Source organism: Tachypleus tridentatus, chromosome 3, assembly GCF_004210375.1.
Source record: "Tachypleus tridentatus isolate NWPU-2018 chromosome 3, ASM421037v1, whole genome shotgun sequence".
Taxonomy (NCBI): Eukaryota; Metazoa; Arthropoda; class Merostomata; order Xiphosura; family Limulidae; genus Tachypleus; species Tachypleus tridentatus.
This window is the reverse complement of record NC_134827.1, coordinates 116,844,319-116,863,694: the sequence shown is the minus strand read 5'-3', so window position 1 is coordinate 116,863,694 and position 19,376 is coordinate 116,844,319. Positions and strand designations below refer to the sequence as shown.

The following is a 19,376-nucleotide window of genomic DNA, read 5'->3' as shown; positions in this document are numbered from 1 at the left end:
TCAAAACTTGATAAGAACAAATGTTAGTAACTGAGTCAGTTTACCAAAACTTGATAAGAACAAATGTTAGTAACTGAGTCAGTTTATCAAAACTTGATAAAAACAAATTTTAGTAACTGAGTCAGTTTATCAAAACTTGATAAAAACAAATGTTAGTAACTGAGTCAGTTTATCAAAACTTGATAAGAACAAATGTTAGTAACTGAGTCAGTTTATCAAAACTTGATAAAAACAAATTTTAGTAACTGAGTCAGTTTATCAAAACTTGACAAGAACAAATGTTAGTAATTGGGTCAGTTTATCAAAACTTGATTAGAACAAATGTTAGTAACTGAGTCAGTTTATCAAAACTTGATAAGAACAAATGTTAGTAACTGGGTCAGTTTATCAAAACTTGATAAGAACAAATGTTAGTAACTGAGTCAGTTTATCAAAACTTGATAAGAACAAATGTTAGTAACTGGGTCAGTTTATCAAAACTTGATAAGAACAAATGTTAGTAACTGGGTCAGTTTATCAAAACTTGACAAGAACAAATGTTAGTAACTGGGTCAGTTTATCAAAACTTGATAAGAACAAATGTTAGTAACTGGGTCAGTTTATCAAAACTTGATAAGAACAAATGTTAGTAACTGGGTCAGTTTATCAAAACTTGACAAGAACAAATGTTAGTAACTGGGTCAGTTTATCAAAACTTGATAAGAACAAATGTTAGTAACTGGGTCAGTTTATCAAAACTTGATAAGAACAAATGTTAGTAACTGGGTCAGTTTATCAAAACTTGACAAGAACAAATGTTAGTAACTGGGTCAGTTTATCAAAACTTGATTAGAACAAATGTTAGTAACTGAGTCAGTTTATCAAAACTTGATAAGAACAAATGTTAGTAACTGGGTCAGTTTATCAAAACTTGACAAGAACAAATGTTAGTAACTGGGTCAGTTTATCAAAACTTGATTAGAACAAATGTTAGTAACTGAGTCAGTTTATCAAAACTTGATAAGAACAAATGTTAGTAACTGGGTCAGTTTATCAAAACTTGATAAGAACAAATGTTAGTAATTGGGTCAGTTTATCAAAACTTGATTAGAACAAATGTTAGTAACTGAGTCAGTTTATCAAAACTTGATTAGAACAAATGTTAGTAACTGGGTCAGTTTATCAAAACTTGATTAGAACAAATGTTAGTAACTGAGTCAGTTTATCAAAACTTGATAAGAACAAATGTTAGTAACTGGGTCAGTTTATCAAAACTTGATAAGAACAAATGTTAGTAACTGGGTCAGTTTATCAAAACTTGATAAGAACAAATGTTAGTAATTGGGTCAGTTTATCAAAACTTGATTAGAACAAATGTTAGTAACTGGGTCAGTTTATCAAAAGTTGATAAGAACAAATGTTATTAACTGGGTCAGTTTATCAAAACTTGATAAGAACAAATGTTAGTAACTGAGTCAGTTTATCAAAACTTGATAAAACAAATGTTAGTAACTGAGTCAGTTTATCAAAACTTGACAAGAACAAATGTTAGTAATTGGGTCAGTTTATCAAAACTTGATTAGAACAAATGTTAGTAACTGGGTCAGTTTATCAAAAGTTGATAAGAACAAATGTTAGTAACTGAGTCAGTTTATCAAAACTTGATAAGAACAAATGTTATTAACTGAGTCAGTTTATCAAAACTTGATAAAAACAAATTTTAGTAACTGAGTCAGTTTATCAAAACTTGATAAGAACAAATGTTAGTAACTGAGTCAGTTTATCAAAACTTGATAAAACAAATTTTAGTAACTGAGTCAGTTTATCAAAACTTGACAAGAACAAATGTTAGTAATTGGGTCAGTTTATCAAAACTTGATTAGAACAAATGTTAGTAACTGGGTCAGTTTATCAAAAGTTGATAAGAACAAATGTTAGTAACTGAGTCAGTTTATCAAAACTTGATAAGAACAAATGTTAGTAACTGAGTCAGTTTATCAAAACTTGATAAGAACAAATGTTAGTAACTGAGTCAGTTTATCAAAAGTTGATAAGAACAAATGTTAGTAACTGAGTCAGTTTATCAAAACTTGATAAGAACAAATTTTAGTAACTGGGTCAGTTTATCAAAACTTGATAAGAACAAATGTTAGTAATTGGGTCAGTTTATCAAAACTTGATTAGAACAAATGTTAGTAACTGGGTCAGTTTATCAAAAGTTGATAAGAACAAATGTTAGTAACTGAGTCAGTTTATCAAAACTTGATAAAAACAAATTTTAGTAACTGGGTCAGTTTATCAAAACTTGATTAGAACAAATGTTAGTAACTGGGTCAGTTTATCAAAACTTGATTAGAACAAATGTTAGTAACTGGGTCAGTTTATCAAAACTTGATTAGAACAAATGTTAGTAACTGGGTCAGTTTATCAAAACTTGATAAGAACAAATGTTAGTAACTGTGTCAGTTTATCAAAACTTGATAAGAACAAATATTAGTAACTGAGTCAGTTTATCAAAACTTGATAAGAACAAATATTAGTAACTGAGTCAGTTTATCAAAACTTGATAAGAACAAATGTTAGTAACTGGGTCAGTTTATCAAAACTTGATAAGAACAAATATTAGTAACTGAGTCAGTTTATCAAAACTTGATAAGAACAAATGTTAGTAACTGGGTCAGTTTATCAAAACTTGATAAGAACAAATGTTAGTAACTGAGTCAGTTTATCAAAACTTGATAAGAACAAATGTTAGTAACTGGGTCAGTTTATCAAAACTTGATAAGAACAAATGTTAGTAACTGGGTCAGTTTATCAAAAGTTGATAAGAACAAATGTTAGTAACTGTGTCAGTTTATCAAAACTTGATAAGAACAAATATTAGTAACTGAGTCAGTTTATCAAAACTTGATAAGAACAAATGTTAGTAACTGGGTCAGTTTATCAAAAGTTGATAAGAACAAATGTTATTAACTGGGTCAGTTTATCAAAACTTGATAAGAACAAATGTTAGTAACTGGGTCAGTTTATCAAAACTTGATAAGAACAAATGTTAGTAACTGGGTCAGTTTATCAAAAGTTGATAAGAACAAATGTTATTAACTGGGTCAGTTTATCAAAACTTGATAAGAACAAATGTTAGTAACTGGGTCAGTTTATCAAAACTTGATAAGAACAAATGTTAGTAACTGGGTCAGTTTATCAAAACTTGATAAGAACAAATGTTAGTAACTGGGTCAGTTTATCAAAAGTTGATAAGAACAAATGTTAGTAACTGTGTCAGTTTATCAAAACTTGATAAGAACAAATGTTAGTAACTGGGTCAGTTTATCAAAAGTTGATAAGAACAAATGTTATTAACTGGGTCAGTTTATCAAAACTTGATAAGAACAAATGTTATTAACTGGGTCAGTTTATCAAAACTTGATAAGAACAAATGTTAGTAACTGGGTCAGTTTATCAAAACTTGAGAAGAACAAATGTTAGTAACTGGGTCAGTTTATCAAAAGTTGATAAGAACAAATGTTAGTAACTGAGTCAGTTTATCAAAACTTGAGAAGAACAAATGTTAGTAACTGGGTCAGTTTATCAAAAGTTGATAAGAACAAATGTTAGTAACTGAGTCAGTTTATCAAAACTTGATAAAAACAAATGTTAGTAACTGAGTCAGTTTATCAAAACTTGATAAGAACAAATGTTAGTAACTGAGTCAGTTTACCAAAACTTGATAAGAACAAATGTTAGTAACTGAGTCAGTTTATCAAAACTTGATAAAAACAAATTTTAGTAACTGAGTCAGTTTATCAAAACTTGATAAAAACAAATGTTAGTAACTGAGTCAGTTTATCAAAACTTGATAAAAACAAATGTTAGTAACTGGGTCAGTTTATCAAAACTTGATAAGAACAAATGTTAGTAACTGGGTCAGTTTATCAAAACTTGATAAAAACAAATGTTAGTAACTGGGTCAGTTTATCAAAACTTGAGAAGAACAAATGTTAGTAACTGGGTCAGTTTATCAAAACTTGAGAAGAACAAATGTTAGTAATTGGGTCAGTTTATCAAAACTTGATAAGAACAAATGTTAGTAACTGGGTCAGTTTATCAAAACTTGAGAAGAACAAATGTTAGTAACTGGGTCAGTTTATCAAAAGTTGATAAGAACAAATGTTAGTAACTGAGTCAGTTTATCAAAACTTGAGAAGAACAAATGTTAGTAACTGGGTCAGTTTATCAAAAGTTGATAAGAACAAATGTTAGTAACTGAGTCAGTTTATCAAAACTTGATAAAAACAAATGTTAGTAACTGAGTCAGTTTATCAAAACTTGATAAGAACAAATGTTAGTAACTGAGTCAGTTTACCAAAACTTGATAAGAACAAATGTTAGTAACTGAGTCAGTTTATCAAAACTTGATAAAACAAATTTTAGTAACTGAGTCAGTTTATCAAAACTTGATAAAACAAATGTTAGTAACTGAGTCAGTTTATCAAAACTTGATAAGAACAAATGTTAGTAACTGAGTCAGTTTATCAAAACTTGATAAAAACAAATTTTAGTAACTGAGTCAGTTTATCAAAACTTGACAAGAACAAATGTTAGTAATTGGGTCAGTTTATCAAAACTTGATTAGAACAAATGTTAGTAACTGAGTCAGTTTATCAAAACTTGATAAGAACAAATGTTAGTAACTGGGTCAGTTTATCAAAACTTGATAAGAACAAATGTTAGTAACTGAGTCAGTTTATCAAAACTTGATAAGAACAAATGTTAGTAACTGGGTCAGTTTATCAAAACTTGATAAGAACAAATGTTAGTAACTGGGTCAGTTTATCAAAACTTGACAAGAACAAATGTTAGTAACTGGGTCAGTTTATCAAAACTTGATAAGAACAAATGTTAGTAACTGGGTCAGTTTATCAAAACTTGATAAGAACAAATGTTAGTAACTGGGTCAGTTTATCAAAACTTGACAAGAACAAATGTTAGTAACTGGGTCAGTTTATCAAAACTTGATAAGAACAAATGTTAGTAACTGGGTCAGTTTATCAAAACTTGATAAGAACAAATGTTAGTAACTGGGTCAGTTTATCAAAACTTGACAAGAACAAATGTTAGTAACTGGGTCAGTTTATCAAAACTTGATTAGAACAAATGTTAGTAACTGAGTCAGTTTATCAAAACTTGATAAGAACAAATGTTAGTAACTGGGTCAGTTTATCAAAACTTGACAAGAACAAATGTTAGTAACTGGGTCAGTTTATCAAAACTTGATTAGAACAAATGTTAGTAACTGAGTCAGTTTATCAAAACTTGATAAGAACAAATGTTAGTAACTGGGTCAGTTTATCAAAACTTGATAAGAACAAATGTTAGTAATTGGGTCAGTTTATCAAAACTTGATTAGAACAAATGTTAGTAACTGAGTCAGTTTATCAAAACTTGATTAGAACAAATGTTAGTAACTGGGTCAGTTTATCAAAACTTGATTAGAACAAATGTTAGTAACTGAGTCAGTTTATCAAAACTTGATAAGAACAAATGTTAGTAACTGGGTCAGTTTATCAAAACTTGATAAGAACAAATGTTAGTAACTGGGTCAGTTTATCAAAACTTGATAAGAACAAATGTTAGTAATTGGGTCAGTTTATCAAAACTTGATTAGAACAAATGTTAGTAACTGGGTCAGTTTATCAAAAGTTGATAAGAACAAATGTTATTAACTGGGTCAGTTTATCAAAACTTGATAAGAACAAATGTTAGTAACTGAGTCAGTTTATCAAAACTTGATAAAAACAAATGTTAGTAACTGAGTCAGTTTATCAAAACTTGACAAGAACAAATGTTAGTAATTGGGTCAGTTTATCAAAACTTGATTAGAACAAATGTTAGTAACTGGGTCAGTTTATCAAAAGTTGATAAGAACAAATGTTAGTAACTGAGTCAGTTTATCAAAACTTGATAAGAACAAATGTTATTAACTGAGTCAGTTTATCAAAACTTGATAAAAACAAATTTTAGTAACTGAGTCAGTTTATCAAAACTTGATAAGAACAAATGTTAGTAACTGAGTCAGTTTATCAAAACTTGATAAAAACAAATTTTAGTAACTGAGTCAGTTTATCAAAACTTGACAAGAACAAATGTTAGTAATTGGGTCAGTTTATCAAAACTTGATTAGAACAAATGTTAGTAACTGGGTCAGTTTATCAAAAGTTGATAAGAACAAATGTTAGTAACTGAGTCAGTTTATCAAAACTTGATAAGAACAAATGTTAGTAACTGAGTCAGTTTATCAAAACTTGATAAGAACAAATGTTAGTAACTGAGTCAGTTTATCAAAAGTTGATAAGAACAAATGTTAGTAACTGAGTCAGTTTATCAAAACTTGATAAGAACAAATTTTAGTAACTGGGTCAGTTTATCAAAACTTGATAAGAACAAATGTTAGTAATTGGGTCAGTTTATCAAAACTTGATTAGAACAAATGTTAGTAACTGGGTCAGTTTATCAAAAGTTGATAAGAACAAATGTTAGTAACTGAGTCAGTTTATCAAAACTTGATAAAAACAAATTTTAGTAACTGGGTCAGTTTATCAAAACTTGATTAGAACAAATGTTAGTAACTGGGTCAGTTTATCAAAACTTGATTAGAACAAATGTTAGTAACTGGGTCAGTTTATCAAAACTTGATTAGAACAAATGTTAGTAACTGGGTCAGTTTATCAAAACTTGATTAGAACAAATGTTAGTAACTGGGTCAGTTTATCAAAACTTGATAAGAACAAATGTTAGTAACTGTGTCAGTTTATCAAAACTTGATAAGAACAAATATTAGTAACTGAGTCAGTTTATCAAAACTTGATAAGAACAAATATTAGTAACTGAGTCAGTTTATCAAAACTTGATAAGAACAAATGTTAGTAACTGGGTCAGTTTATCAAAACTTGATAAGAACAAATATTAGTAACTGAGTCAGTTTATCAAAACTTGATAAGAACAAATGTTAGTAACTGGGTCAGTTTATCAAAACTTGATAAGAACAAATGTTAGTAACTGAGTCAGTTTATCAAAACTTGATAAGAACAAATGTTAGTAACTGGGTCAGTTTATCAAAACTTGATAAGAACAAATGTTAGTAACTGGGTCAGTTTATCAAAAGTTGATAAGAACAAATGTTAGTAACTGTGTCAGTTTATCAAAACTTGATAAGAACAAATGTTAGTAACTGAGTCAGTTTATCAAAACTTGATAAGAACAAATGTTAGTAACTGGGTCAGTTTATCAAAAGTTGATAAGAACAAATGTTATTAACTGGGTCAGTTTATCAAAACTTGATAAGAACAAATGTTAGTAACTGGGTCAGTTTATCAAAACTTGATAAGAACAAATGTTAGTAACTGGGTCAGTTTATCAAAAGTTGATAAGAACAAATGTTATTAACTGGGTCAGTTTATCAAAACTTGATAAGAACAAATGTTAGTAACTGGGTCAGTTTATCAAAACTTGATAAGAACAAATGTTAGTAACTGGGTCAGTTTATCAAAACTTGATAAGAACAAATGTTAGTAACTGGGTCAGTTTATCAAAAGTTGATAAGAACAAATGTTAGTAACTGTGTCAGTTTATCAAAACTTGATAAGAACAAATGTTAGTAACTGGGTCAGTTTATCAAAAGTTGATAAGAACAAATGTTATTAACTGGGTCAGTTTATCAAAACTTGATAAGAACAAATGTTATTAACTGGGTCAGTTTATCAAAACTTGATAAGAACAAATGTTAGTAACTGGGTCAGTTTATCAAAACTTGATAAGAACAAATGTTAGTAACTGGGTCAGTTTATCAAAAGTTGATAAGAACAAATGTTAGTAACTGTGTCAGTTTATCAAAACTTGATAAGAACAAATGTTAGTAACTGGGTCAGTTTATCAAAACTTGATAAGAACAAATGTTAGTAGCTGGGTCAGTTTATCAAAAGTTGATAAGAACAAATGTTAGTAACTGTGTCAGTTTATCAAAACTTGATAAGAACAAATATTAGTAACTGAGTCAGTTTATCAAAACTTGATAAGAACAAATGTTAGTAACTGGGTCAGTTTATCAAAAGTTGATAAGAACAAATGTTAGTAACTGGGTCAGTTTATCAAAACTTGATAAGAACAAATGTTAGTAACTGGGTCAGTTTATCAAAAGTTGATAAGAACAAATGTTATTAACTGGGTCAGTTTATCAAAACTTGATAAGAACAAATGTTAGTAACTGAGTCAGTTTATCAAAACTTGATAAAAACAAATGTTAGTAACTGGGTCAGTTTATCAAAACTCCTTTATTTAAAGAAACGAAACAAAACACGTATCTTCATTAATAGCCGAGACGGGATACGTTTAAAACTAGTAACCACACTGACCAAACGATTCGATCCATTTATTTATAGATTTAGTAATAAATATCGTTTACAAAATGTATATCAGGTTAGATTGGTAGTGAAAACTTATCTGTTAAACTTGTTTACTCACCAGTATTTTGAGACCTGTTTCATCCTGTTAAGATGTTCGGTAATGTTATACTAATGTTTATTAACCAATCAAATGATGTTGAATTATTATAAACGAGATTAGATACTTCATGAATATGTGTTAGTGACAGTAAAAAATGAAACTTCTCATTGAAGAACAGGCTAACAGTAAAAATGGCTTATCTCAATTTGATTACGTGTTACGAGCTGTTTATAACTTTGACTTTCCTGATGTTGGTCACATCTCTTACTTCCCCCAGATCTTCAGTCTTGTTTTGAAACAAAACAAAAAGGAAAACAATCAAGGAAATTATATTTAACTCAACACGCGTCACGTTGGAACTAATTTGAAGGGTGACAAAAGCTCACCGTGTGTCGTGTTCACTTTGTGATCTTAAACGCTAGTTTTCCCTATTTTATTAGTAAAATGTTTTTGTTTTTTTTCTCATCCAGCAGGACTGATGCGAATCAGCAAAACATTGACGGAGATTAGTTTTTTTTTGTGTAGGGGGTTGAAGTCTCGGTTCAACTTTTGCAAGTCGTGACAGTGATTTTGTTACAAGTAAACTTTCTAAGAACAGACGTAAGATGTTCCACTATTTACTGTTGTAGCTCAACGGTAGGCCTCACAGCTTACGATAGTAAAATATTCATGCCTTCAGTGGACACTCAACATTCTGTAGTTTCGTGTTTAATAAGAAAGAAACAACACACCTAATACTAATCGGAGCCTTAAATTTTGTGCTAAACACAGTTTTCAACGAGACTTTAACACCCGGTCTGAAGTGCGTCTAATTCACTGTTCATTTGGTTTTATAAGTACTATAGCATTTTACCTTCTTTCTTGTACGTTTACAATATGTTCGATAATTAAACTGCTAAGCTTTTAAACAGCCCTTTATAGGGTTAATACTAACAGACTTACTACTGCGCATATAGATCTCAAGCCCGATAAATGAGGAGGTTTATTATCATGGCTGCTCATCTCAAGCCCGATAAATGAGGAGGTTTATTGTCAGGGCTGCTGATCTCAAGCCCGATAAATGAGGAGGTTTATTGTCAGGGCTGCTGATCTCAAGCCCGATAAATGAGGAGATTTATTGTCAGGGCTGCTGATCTCAAGCCCGATAAATGAGGAGGTTTATTGTCAGGGCTGCTGATCTCAAGCCCGATAAATGAGGAGGTTTATTGTCAGGGCTGCTGATCTCAAGACCGATAAATGAGGAGGTTTATTATCAGGGCTGCTGATCTCAAGACCGATAAATGAGGTTTATTATCAGGGCTGCTGATCTCAAGCCCGATAAATGAGGAGGTTTATTGTCAGGGCTGCTGATCTCAAGCCCGATAAATGAGGAGGTTTATTGTCAGGGCTGTTGATCTCAAGGTTACAATAACGGCTAGCCAGTCAGGTGTAAAAGACCAGAGTATGAAATTTGAGTCTGAGAATACTCTGTATCAGAACGGATTTCGTTTTGAATTAAACACATAGCTACACAAGGGGCTATCTGCGCTCTGCTTACCGCGGGTATCAAAACTCGGTTTACAGCAGTGCGAGTCGGTAGAAATACCGCTGTGCCACTAGGGACATCGTAACGGAGTTAAGATGAGAAGAGGAAAACTGCCACGTGAAGTTGTAACCAAATGAAACCTGGTTCTGCTCTGAATCTGGTAATGTTATCCCACTAACATTACATATTATTTTAAAAGGATACCGGTACTTATGTTTATGCAGGTCTAATGAAAGGTGTTTGTATTTTTTCGGGTTTGGTTATTTATCTTCTTTTCTTAGTGCTGTCAGTAGTCACGCGTTTCATTCTTATCACTACGAATCCGTAAAGTCCCATGTTCGAGTTCCATTGCTGCAAAACCGCAGTTCACACTCAAACGTAACAGGTGCGTTAGAAGTGTGACCGTTAAACTTCACTTCTGTTAAAGTAGTCCCAGTGTTGGCAGTCGGTCCTGTTAGGTACCTCCCCTGATGTCTGTCAGCTCACAATTAGCATCACTGATAACACGAGTGTTGAGGCCTAACGGTACTGTAGAAAATGTTATTTTAATAAACTGTAATTGATAAACCGTTTACTTACTGTAAACTCGACGAGGAGGGGGGGACAGAACGTTCATAAACGAATTCTAATTTAATAATGTCTTACCTTTCTGTGCTCTTCTACGTTTTATCAACTTACGTGTTTATAATAAACTGTCAGAACGTTATAATGTTTCGGTCAGTTCCACTGTTCGTTGGTAAAAGCCTTAAAGTTGACGGTGAGTGGTAATGACTAGGTGCCTTCCCTCTAGTTTATCACTTCTAGATTAGGGATGTCTAGCGCAGATAGCCCTGGAGTAACTTTAAGGTAAATTCCAAAACAGACAAACGCACGTTTCTGAAAGGGTTAATATAAAAGAAATAGGTCTTCTTGCCGTTGTGTGGTCCGTAATTAGAAACAAACGACTGTTTACAATTAGTTGTTCAATCCAGTCAGTGTAGCACATGAACAAATAATTGGTTCTATCTTTTTGTAACCGATCTAGCGACTTATTTTTTTTTCTCTCTCTCTCATAGAATGGATCTAGCTTGTTGAGTTTAGGGTAGTGGGCATGAACAAGCCCGTCTTGGTGATTGTGCAGTTTGGGGCTACTCGCGTTTTTCTTTGTTTTACAAGAAATCGTAGATGTCAGACTTTAGATGCACACGAATTCCTTTTCAACACACCCAGCAGGTCTGGCTTGTAACGTAAAAAAAACAATAAAATTAATACCCGTGATGGGCATAGCACAGACAGCCCATTGTATAGCTTTGTGCCTTAAAACAAACAAAAACATGTGAAAGATTTGTTTGTTTTTTTACAGCTTTACGAATGTGTACTTTTTCTTCACATTGACACTTGAAACTAATTCCATGACGTCACACTGATAACTAGTGTGTTACGTTTCGTAGTTTGGTTGATTTGTTTTTCTATTAGCACATAATCTTGTCTCCACTAAGCCTAAACTTCATCAGATAGTGCGTATAAAGTAGCGTGATATGTGTAAACATTTTATCTGATTCATAAATCTCTATATCCTTTTAACGTGATTATTCTAGTTGTGGTGGAACCCTCTGCAGATAAAACTACATAAATCTCTATATCCTTTAACGTGATTATTCTAGTTGTGGTGGAACCCTCTGCAGATAAAACTACATAAATCTCTATATCCTTTTAACGTGATTATTCTGGTTGTGGTGGAACCCTCTGCAGATAAAACTACATAAATCTCTATATCCTTATAACGTGATTATTCTAGTTGTGGTGGAACCCTCTGCAGATAAAACTACATAAATCTCTATATCCTTTTAACGTGATTATTCTAGTTGTGGTGGAACCCTCTGCAGATAAAACTACATAAATCTCTATATCCTTTTAACGTGATTATTCTGGTTGTGGTGGAACCCTCTGCAGATAAAACTACATAAATCTCTATATCCTTATAACGTGATTATTCTAGTTGTGGTGGAACCCTCTGCAGATAAAACTACATAAATCTCTATATCATTTTAACGTGATTATTTTAGTTGTGGTGGAACCCTCTGCAGATAAAACTACATAAATCTCTATATCCTTTTAACGTGATTATTCTAGTTGTGGTGGAACCCTCTGCAGATAAAACTACATAAATCTCTATATCCTTTTAACGTGATTATTCTAGTTGTGGTGGAACCCTCTGCAGATAAAACTACATAAATCTCTATATCCTTTAACGTGATTATTCTAGTTGTGGTGGAACCCTCTGCAGATAAAACTACATAAATCTCTATATCCTTATAACGTGATTATTCTAGTTGTGGTGGAACCCTCTGCAGATAAAACTACATAAATCTCTATATCCTTATAACGTGATTATTTTAGTTGTGGTGGAACCCTCTGCAGATAAAACTACATAAATCTCTATATCCTTTAACGTGATTATTCTAGTTGTGGTGGAACCCTCTGCAGATAAAACTACATAAATCTCTATATCCTTTTAACGTGATTATTCTAGTTGTGGTGGAACCTCTGCAGATAAAACTACATAAATCTCTATATCCTTATAACGTGATTATTCTAGTTGTGGTGGAACCCTCTGCAGATAAAACTACATAAATCTCTATATCCTTTTAACGTGATTATTCTAGTTGTGGTGGAACCCTCTGCAGATAAAACTACATAAATCTCTATATCCTTATAACGTGATTATTCTAGTTGTGGTGGAACCCTCTGCAGATAAAACTACATAAATCTCTATATCCTTTAACGTGATTATTCTAGTTGTGGTGGAACCCTCTGCAGATAAAACTACATAAATCTCTATATCCTTTAACGTGATTATTCTAGTTGTGGTGGAACCCTCTGCAGATAAAACTACATAAATCTCTATATCCTTTTAACGTGATTATTCTAGTTGTGGTGGAACCTCTGCAGATAAAACTACATAAATCTCTATATCCTTTTAACGTGATTATTCTAGTTGTGGTGGAACCCTCTGCAGATAAAACTACATAAATCTCTATATCCTTTTAACGTGATTATTCTAGTTGTGGTGGAACCCTCTGCAGATAAAACTACATAAATCTCTATATCCTTTTAACGTGATTATTCTAGTTGTGGTGGAACCTCTGCAGATAAAACTACATAAATCTCTATATCCTTTTAACGTGATTATTCTAGTTGTGGTGGAACCCTCTGCAGATAAAACTACATAAATCTCTATATCCTTTTAACGTGATTATTCTAGTTGTGGTGGAACCCTCTGCAGATAAAACTACATAAATCTCTATATCCTTATAACGTGATTATTCTAGTTGTGGTGGAACCCTCTGCAGATAAAACTACATAAATCTCTATATCCTTTTTAACGTGATTATTTTAGTTGTGGTGGAACCCTCTGCAGATAAAACTACATAAATCTCTATATCCTTTTAACGTGATTATTCTAGTTGTGGTGGAACCCTCTGCAGATAAAACTACATAAATCTCTATATCCTTTTAACGTGATTATTCTAGTTGTGGTGGAACCCTCTGCAGATAAAACTACATAAATCTCTATATCCTTTAACGTGATTATTCTAGTTGTGGTGGAACCCTCTGCAGATAAAACTACATAAATCTCTATATCCTTTTAACGTGATTATTCTAGTTGTGGTGGAACCCTCTGCAGATAAAACTACATAAATCTCTATATCCTTATAACGTGATTATTCTAGTTGTGGTGGAACCCTCTGCAGATAAAACTACATAAATCTCTATATCCTTTTAACGTGATTATTCTAGTTGTGGTGGAACCCTCTGCAGATAAAACTACATAAATCTCTATATCCTTTTAACGTGATTATTCTAGTTGTGGTGGAACCCTCTATCTCAGAACAGCTGGTGGGGGTATTAACACTTCTGAGATGCATCTTTAGTGGGTTTCTCGTCATCAGATAAAAAACAGTTTCTACTTCGATAACTTGTGGTATATTTCATAAACATGTCATTTACGATAGTTTGCAATTGTTTCATTTATTCATCGAAAGTCATGCACTCTTGTTTTTCATGACTAGTGAAGGTTTTTTATGTCAGCCGTATCTACTAAAAAGCAATAACAATGATTGTTGTGGTGAGAAACACCAAAGTCGGTTAAAGAAAGATAGCTGTTAAACCTAAAATTTCTGACTAAAAAGACACCGATGTATAGTTTGAAAACGATCGTGGACTAATTATAAAATTAGTACAGTGTTCAGTGTTCACAGATCATGTAACAACACTGTTAGTACAGTGTTCACAAATCATGTAACAACACTGTTAGTACAGTGTTCACAAATCATGTAACAACACTGTTAGTATAGTGTTCACAAATCATGTAACAACACTGTTAGTATAGTGTTCACAAATCATGTAACAACACTGTTAGTATAGTGTTCACAAATCATGTAACACCAGTGTTAGTATAGTGTTCACAAATCATGTAACACCAGTGTTAGTATAGTGTTCACAAATCATGTAACACCAGTGTTAGTATAGTGTTCACAAATCATGTAACACCAGTGTTAGTATAGTGTTCACAAATCATGTAACACCAGTGTTAGTACAGTGTTTACAAATCATGTAACAACATTGTTAGTACAGTGTTTACAAATCATGTAACAACATTGTTAGTACAGTGTTCACAAATCATGTAACAACACTGTTAGTACAGTGTTCACAAATCATGTAACAACACTGTTAGTACAGTGTTCACAAATCATGTAACAACAGTGTTAGTACAGTGTTCACAAATCATGTAACACCAGTGTTAGTATAGTGTTCACAAATCATGTAACACCAGTGTTAGTATAGTGTTCACAAATCATGTAACAACAGTGTTAGTATAGTGTTCACAAATCACGTAACAACAGTGTTAGTATAGTGTTCACAACTCACGTAACAACACTGTTAGTATAGTGTTCACAGATCACGTAACAACACTGTTAGTACAGTGTTCACAAATCACGTAACAACACTGTTAGTACAGTGTTTACAAATCACGTAACAACACTGTTAGTACAGTGTTCACAAATCATGTAACAACAGTGTTAGTACAGTGTTCACAAATCATGTAACACCAGTGTTAGTATAGTGTTCACAAATCATGTAACACCAGTGTTAGTATAGTGTTCACAAATCATGTAACAACAGTGTTAGTATAGTGTTCACAAATCATGTAACAACAGTGTTAGTATAGTGTTCACAAATCACGTAACAACACTGTTAGTATAGTGTTCACAGATCACGTAACAACACTGTTAGTACAGTGTTCACAAATCACGTAACAACACTGTTAGTACAGTGTTCACAAATCACGTAACAACATTGTTAGTACAGTGTTCACAAATCACGTAACAACACTGTTAGTACAGTGTTTACAAATCACGTAACAACACTGTTAGTACAGTGTTCACAAATCACGTAACACCAGTGTTAGTATAGTGTTTACAAATCATGTAACAACACTGTTAGTATAGTGTTCACAAATCATGTAACAACACTGTTAGTATAGTGTTCACAAATCATGTAACAACACTGTTAGTATAGTGTTCACAAATCATGTCACAACACTGTTAGTACAGTGTTCACAAATCACGTAACAACACTGTTAGTACAGTGTTCACAAATCACGTAACAACACTGTTAGTACAGTGTTCACAAATCACGTAACAACACTGTTAGTACAGTGTTCACAAATCACGTAACAACACTGTTAGTACAGTGTTCACAAATCACGTAACAACACTGTTAGTACAGTGTTCACAAATCACGTAACAATACTGTTAGTACAGTGTTCACAAATCACGTAACAACACTGTTAGTACAGTGTTCACAAATCACGTAACAACACTGTTAGTACAGTGTTCACAAATCACGTAACAACACTGTTAGTACAGTGTTCACAAATCACGTAACAACACTGTTAGTACAGTGTTCACAAATCACGTAACAACACTGTTAGTACAGTGTTCACAAATCACGTAACAACACTGTTAGTACAGTGTTCACAAATCACGTAACAACACTGTTAGTAGTGTTCACAAATCACGTAACAACACTGTTAGTACAGTGTTCACAAATCACGTAACAACACTGTTAGTACAGTGTTCACAAATCACGTAACAACACTGTTAGTACAGTGTTCACAAATCACGTAACAACACTGTTAGTACAGTGTTCACAAATCACGTAACAACACTGTTAGTACAGTGTTCACAAATCACGTAACACCAGTGTTAGTATAGTGTTTACAAATCACGTAACAACACTGTTAGTACAGTGTTCACAAATCACGTAACAACACTGTTAGTACAGTGTTCACAGATCACGTAACAACACTGTTAGTATAGTGTTCACAGATCACGTAACAACACTGTTAGTATAGTGTTCACAGATCACGTAACAACACTGTTAGTACAGTGTTCACAGATCACGTAACAACACTGTTAGTACAGTGTTCACAGATCACGTAACAACACTGTTAGTACAGTGTTCACAAATCACGTAACAACACTGTTAGTACAGTGTTCACAAATCATGTAACACCAGTGTTAGTATAGTGTTTACAAATCATGTAACAACACTGTTAGTACAGTGTTCACAAATCATGTAACAACATTGTTAGTATAGTGTTCACAAATCATGTAACAACACTGTCAATATAAATAATTTGGTATTGTTAGCATCTTGTTTACATCTTATATTTTACTATTTTTAAAATTGTTTTTAAATTTATGGTATTTTTCGGTGTTATGTTTAAACTCGTGTTTTGAGAAATAAAAATGAGTTTATAGCCGTTACGTGAATAGATATAACGTGACGTACTTGGTTAGTTTATATGTGCTTCCAGAAGTTAACCAGCCGTGTGTTGTAACGTTTTCAATTTTATTAGGTGATAATGTAAGATAGGTGAAACTAGATTAGTTTTACTTTAAAGTAAGCGACGTTGTATGAACGAACATCACATTTACTGGAAGATGAAGTGTAATATTGTGTTATACTTATTTTGTTACTGGAAGATGAAGTGTAATATTGTGTTATATTTATTTTGTTACTGGAAGATGAAGTGTAATATTGTGTTATATATATATTTTGTTACTGGAAGATGAAGTGTAATATTGTGTTATATTTATTTTGTTACTGGAAGATGAAGTGTAATATTGTGTTATATTAATTTTGTTACTGGAAGATGAAGTGTAATATTGTGTTATATTTATTTTGTTACTGGAAGATGAAGTGTAATATTGTGTTATATTAATTTTGTTACTGGAAGATGAAGTGTAATATTGTGTTATATTAATTTTGTTACTGGAAGATGAAGTGTAATATTGTGTTATATATATATTTTGTTACTGGAAGATGAAGTGTAATATTGTGTTATATTTATTTCATCTAGTAAAGAGAAAACAGTGATGTTTGCTGTGAGTACAGTTGGAAACATCTTGTACAGCGAGTACAGTTGGAAACACCGTGTGTAGAGCGAGTACAGTTGGAAACACCCGTGTGTACAGTTGGAAACATCACTTGTACAGCTCGTACAGTTGGAAGTTCCATGTACATTTCTATATAAACGTGTCTGATTCAGGTCTGCTTGATACGATGAACTATGTTTTTATTTTTATTTTACATTATTCTGACCTGACTTGTGTTCAGAAATAAACCACGTCCACTGACTTCTGTTCGGAAAAGTTAATCAGGAAACAGACTTTGTGCCATATGTGCCGCCGTTTTTATATTCGTTTGTTACTAATTGTTGTTTTACCTTCGTGTTTTAGGTTTAAGAATTCTACGATGAATATTCCAAACTGAGAAAACTTACCTCGATATGATACGAGGGTCGCGTTTTATATTTTTATTGTTATAAATGGAGTATATGCTGGCCATCAAGTTGTAAACTTAACAATAGAAACTGTGCAAGTGTTGGTCTATGAAATTCCCTCTCACCTCCTAAACTGTAGCGCCATCTAGTGGTCAGATGTGGGGTAAAAAAATCACATACCAATAAATAAAGGTTTAAACTTTTCTTATGACAGATGTATAAATTTAAAAATAAATCATTCATGTTGTACAGCTGTGATGAGGCCTTGAATTACTAAAATAATGTTCATAGTAAATTAATAACAACAAAATTCCATCATGAGGAGATAAACTGAACTTTCTGGTAATTTTGTCAATACAATTGTCCAACTCTAGGATCACTTTAGCTGTCACAATTTAGTGACGATTAAAGCAGGATGGTCTTGAACGCCATCAGGATGGTATAAAGATCTCCACAAATGTTCACCTGTATTTCAGTGGCTGCTATATACACATTTCCAATGTAATAAGTTTTTCTTCTCTTGTGCAGAGTGATAGAAGTTTTAAAATCATTCTTTACCTAATTAAATAAAGGTTAAAATATAATTGTTTTCTAATAAGTTAAGATTGGCAAATAACCTCATCAAAAAATAAAATCTACCTAAAAACTTTATTTAAATTTTTGAACTCCTGTGTGGTCTTTCTTCACTTTCACCGAACAGTTATATATTTACAGTTCGTCTGTTGGTCAAATTGCAGACACAAACGAACTTTATTGGTCAAATCACCAGCACGAGGTTTGTTTCTCTCGAGAATGCATATCTCATATTTTAATGTGTTGTATAATTCATTTCAAATAATAATGATTTAGAGGACTGTGTGATAAAGGGGTTTTCATCAAACATTCACGTTTCATGATTTATAAAATCGTGTTTGTAATTATGTAAAAATTCAATAAATACTGATGCTATAACAGTCCCTCTGTTCACTCTCACACCAGGCTTCTTAAGGGTTGAACAGAATCGTATTTTTTGTTTTTTAAATCTCTGATTACACATTCCTGGTACGAAACAATGATTGAAACTAACGGTATTACCTAGGTAAAGAAAATTCTGTCGGCTTTAGTTTTAGATAAATTTCGAAAAATTATAAACTATTCATTAATCAAAAACTTAAAGTGAATTTTCCACCCATCGCGAAAAACGTGACTTCGAACTTATTTTAGACCAGACAAGGGATTCGTGAAGAAACAAGTAGTGAGTTAGATATTTAAATTAATAATTATGTAAATACACTGTTTAAAATTCACTGTTGGGTTATACATTAAATTATGAGTTCATTTCATACTAAGTAACAAGTTTAAAAATAGTAATTTTGAACACATATAATATTTAACTTATAAAGGAATAATTTCTGGGATTCTGTTTTAGCTGTAGTTATTGTAGAAAAAAACCCACTAAATACAAACAATTTTTAGACCCATTTCTCCATGAGAGAATTTTCATTTTTGAATAATGTTTTCTGTGTTTCGAGTAAATCTGATACAAGTTTCAGTTATTAT

General features: G+C 32.1%; 1 protein-coding gene across 5 annotated transcripts in view; it reads left to right on the top strand.

Annotated features, from left to right (window-relative positions):
• The window catches only part of LOC143247839 (homeobox protein extradenticle-like), a 127,249-nt gene extending 108,461 nt beyond the window's left edge, over window positions 1-18,788 (top strand). For all 5 annotated transcript variants that reach the window (XM_076496365.1, XM_076496366.1, XM_076496364.1 and 2 more), the window contains one exon: window positions 17,415-18,788. In XM_076496365.1, coding sequence (XP_076352480.1) covers window positions 17,415-17,417 — 3 coding nt within the window. In that variant the 3' untranslated portion in view covers window positions 17,418-18,788. The remainder of the gene's footprint in view (window positions 1-17,414) is intronic.
• Window positions 18,789-19,376: the final 588 nt, after the last annotated feature.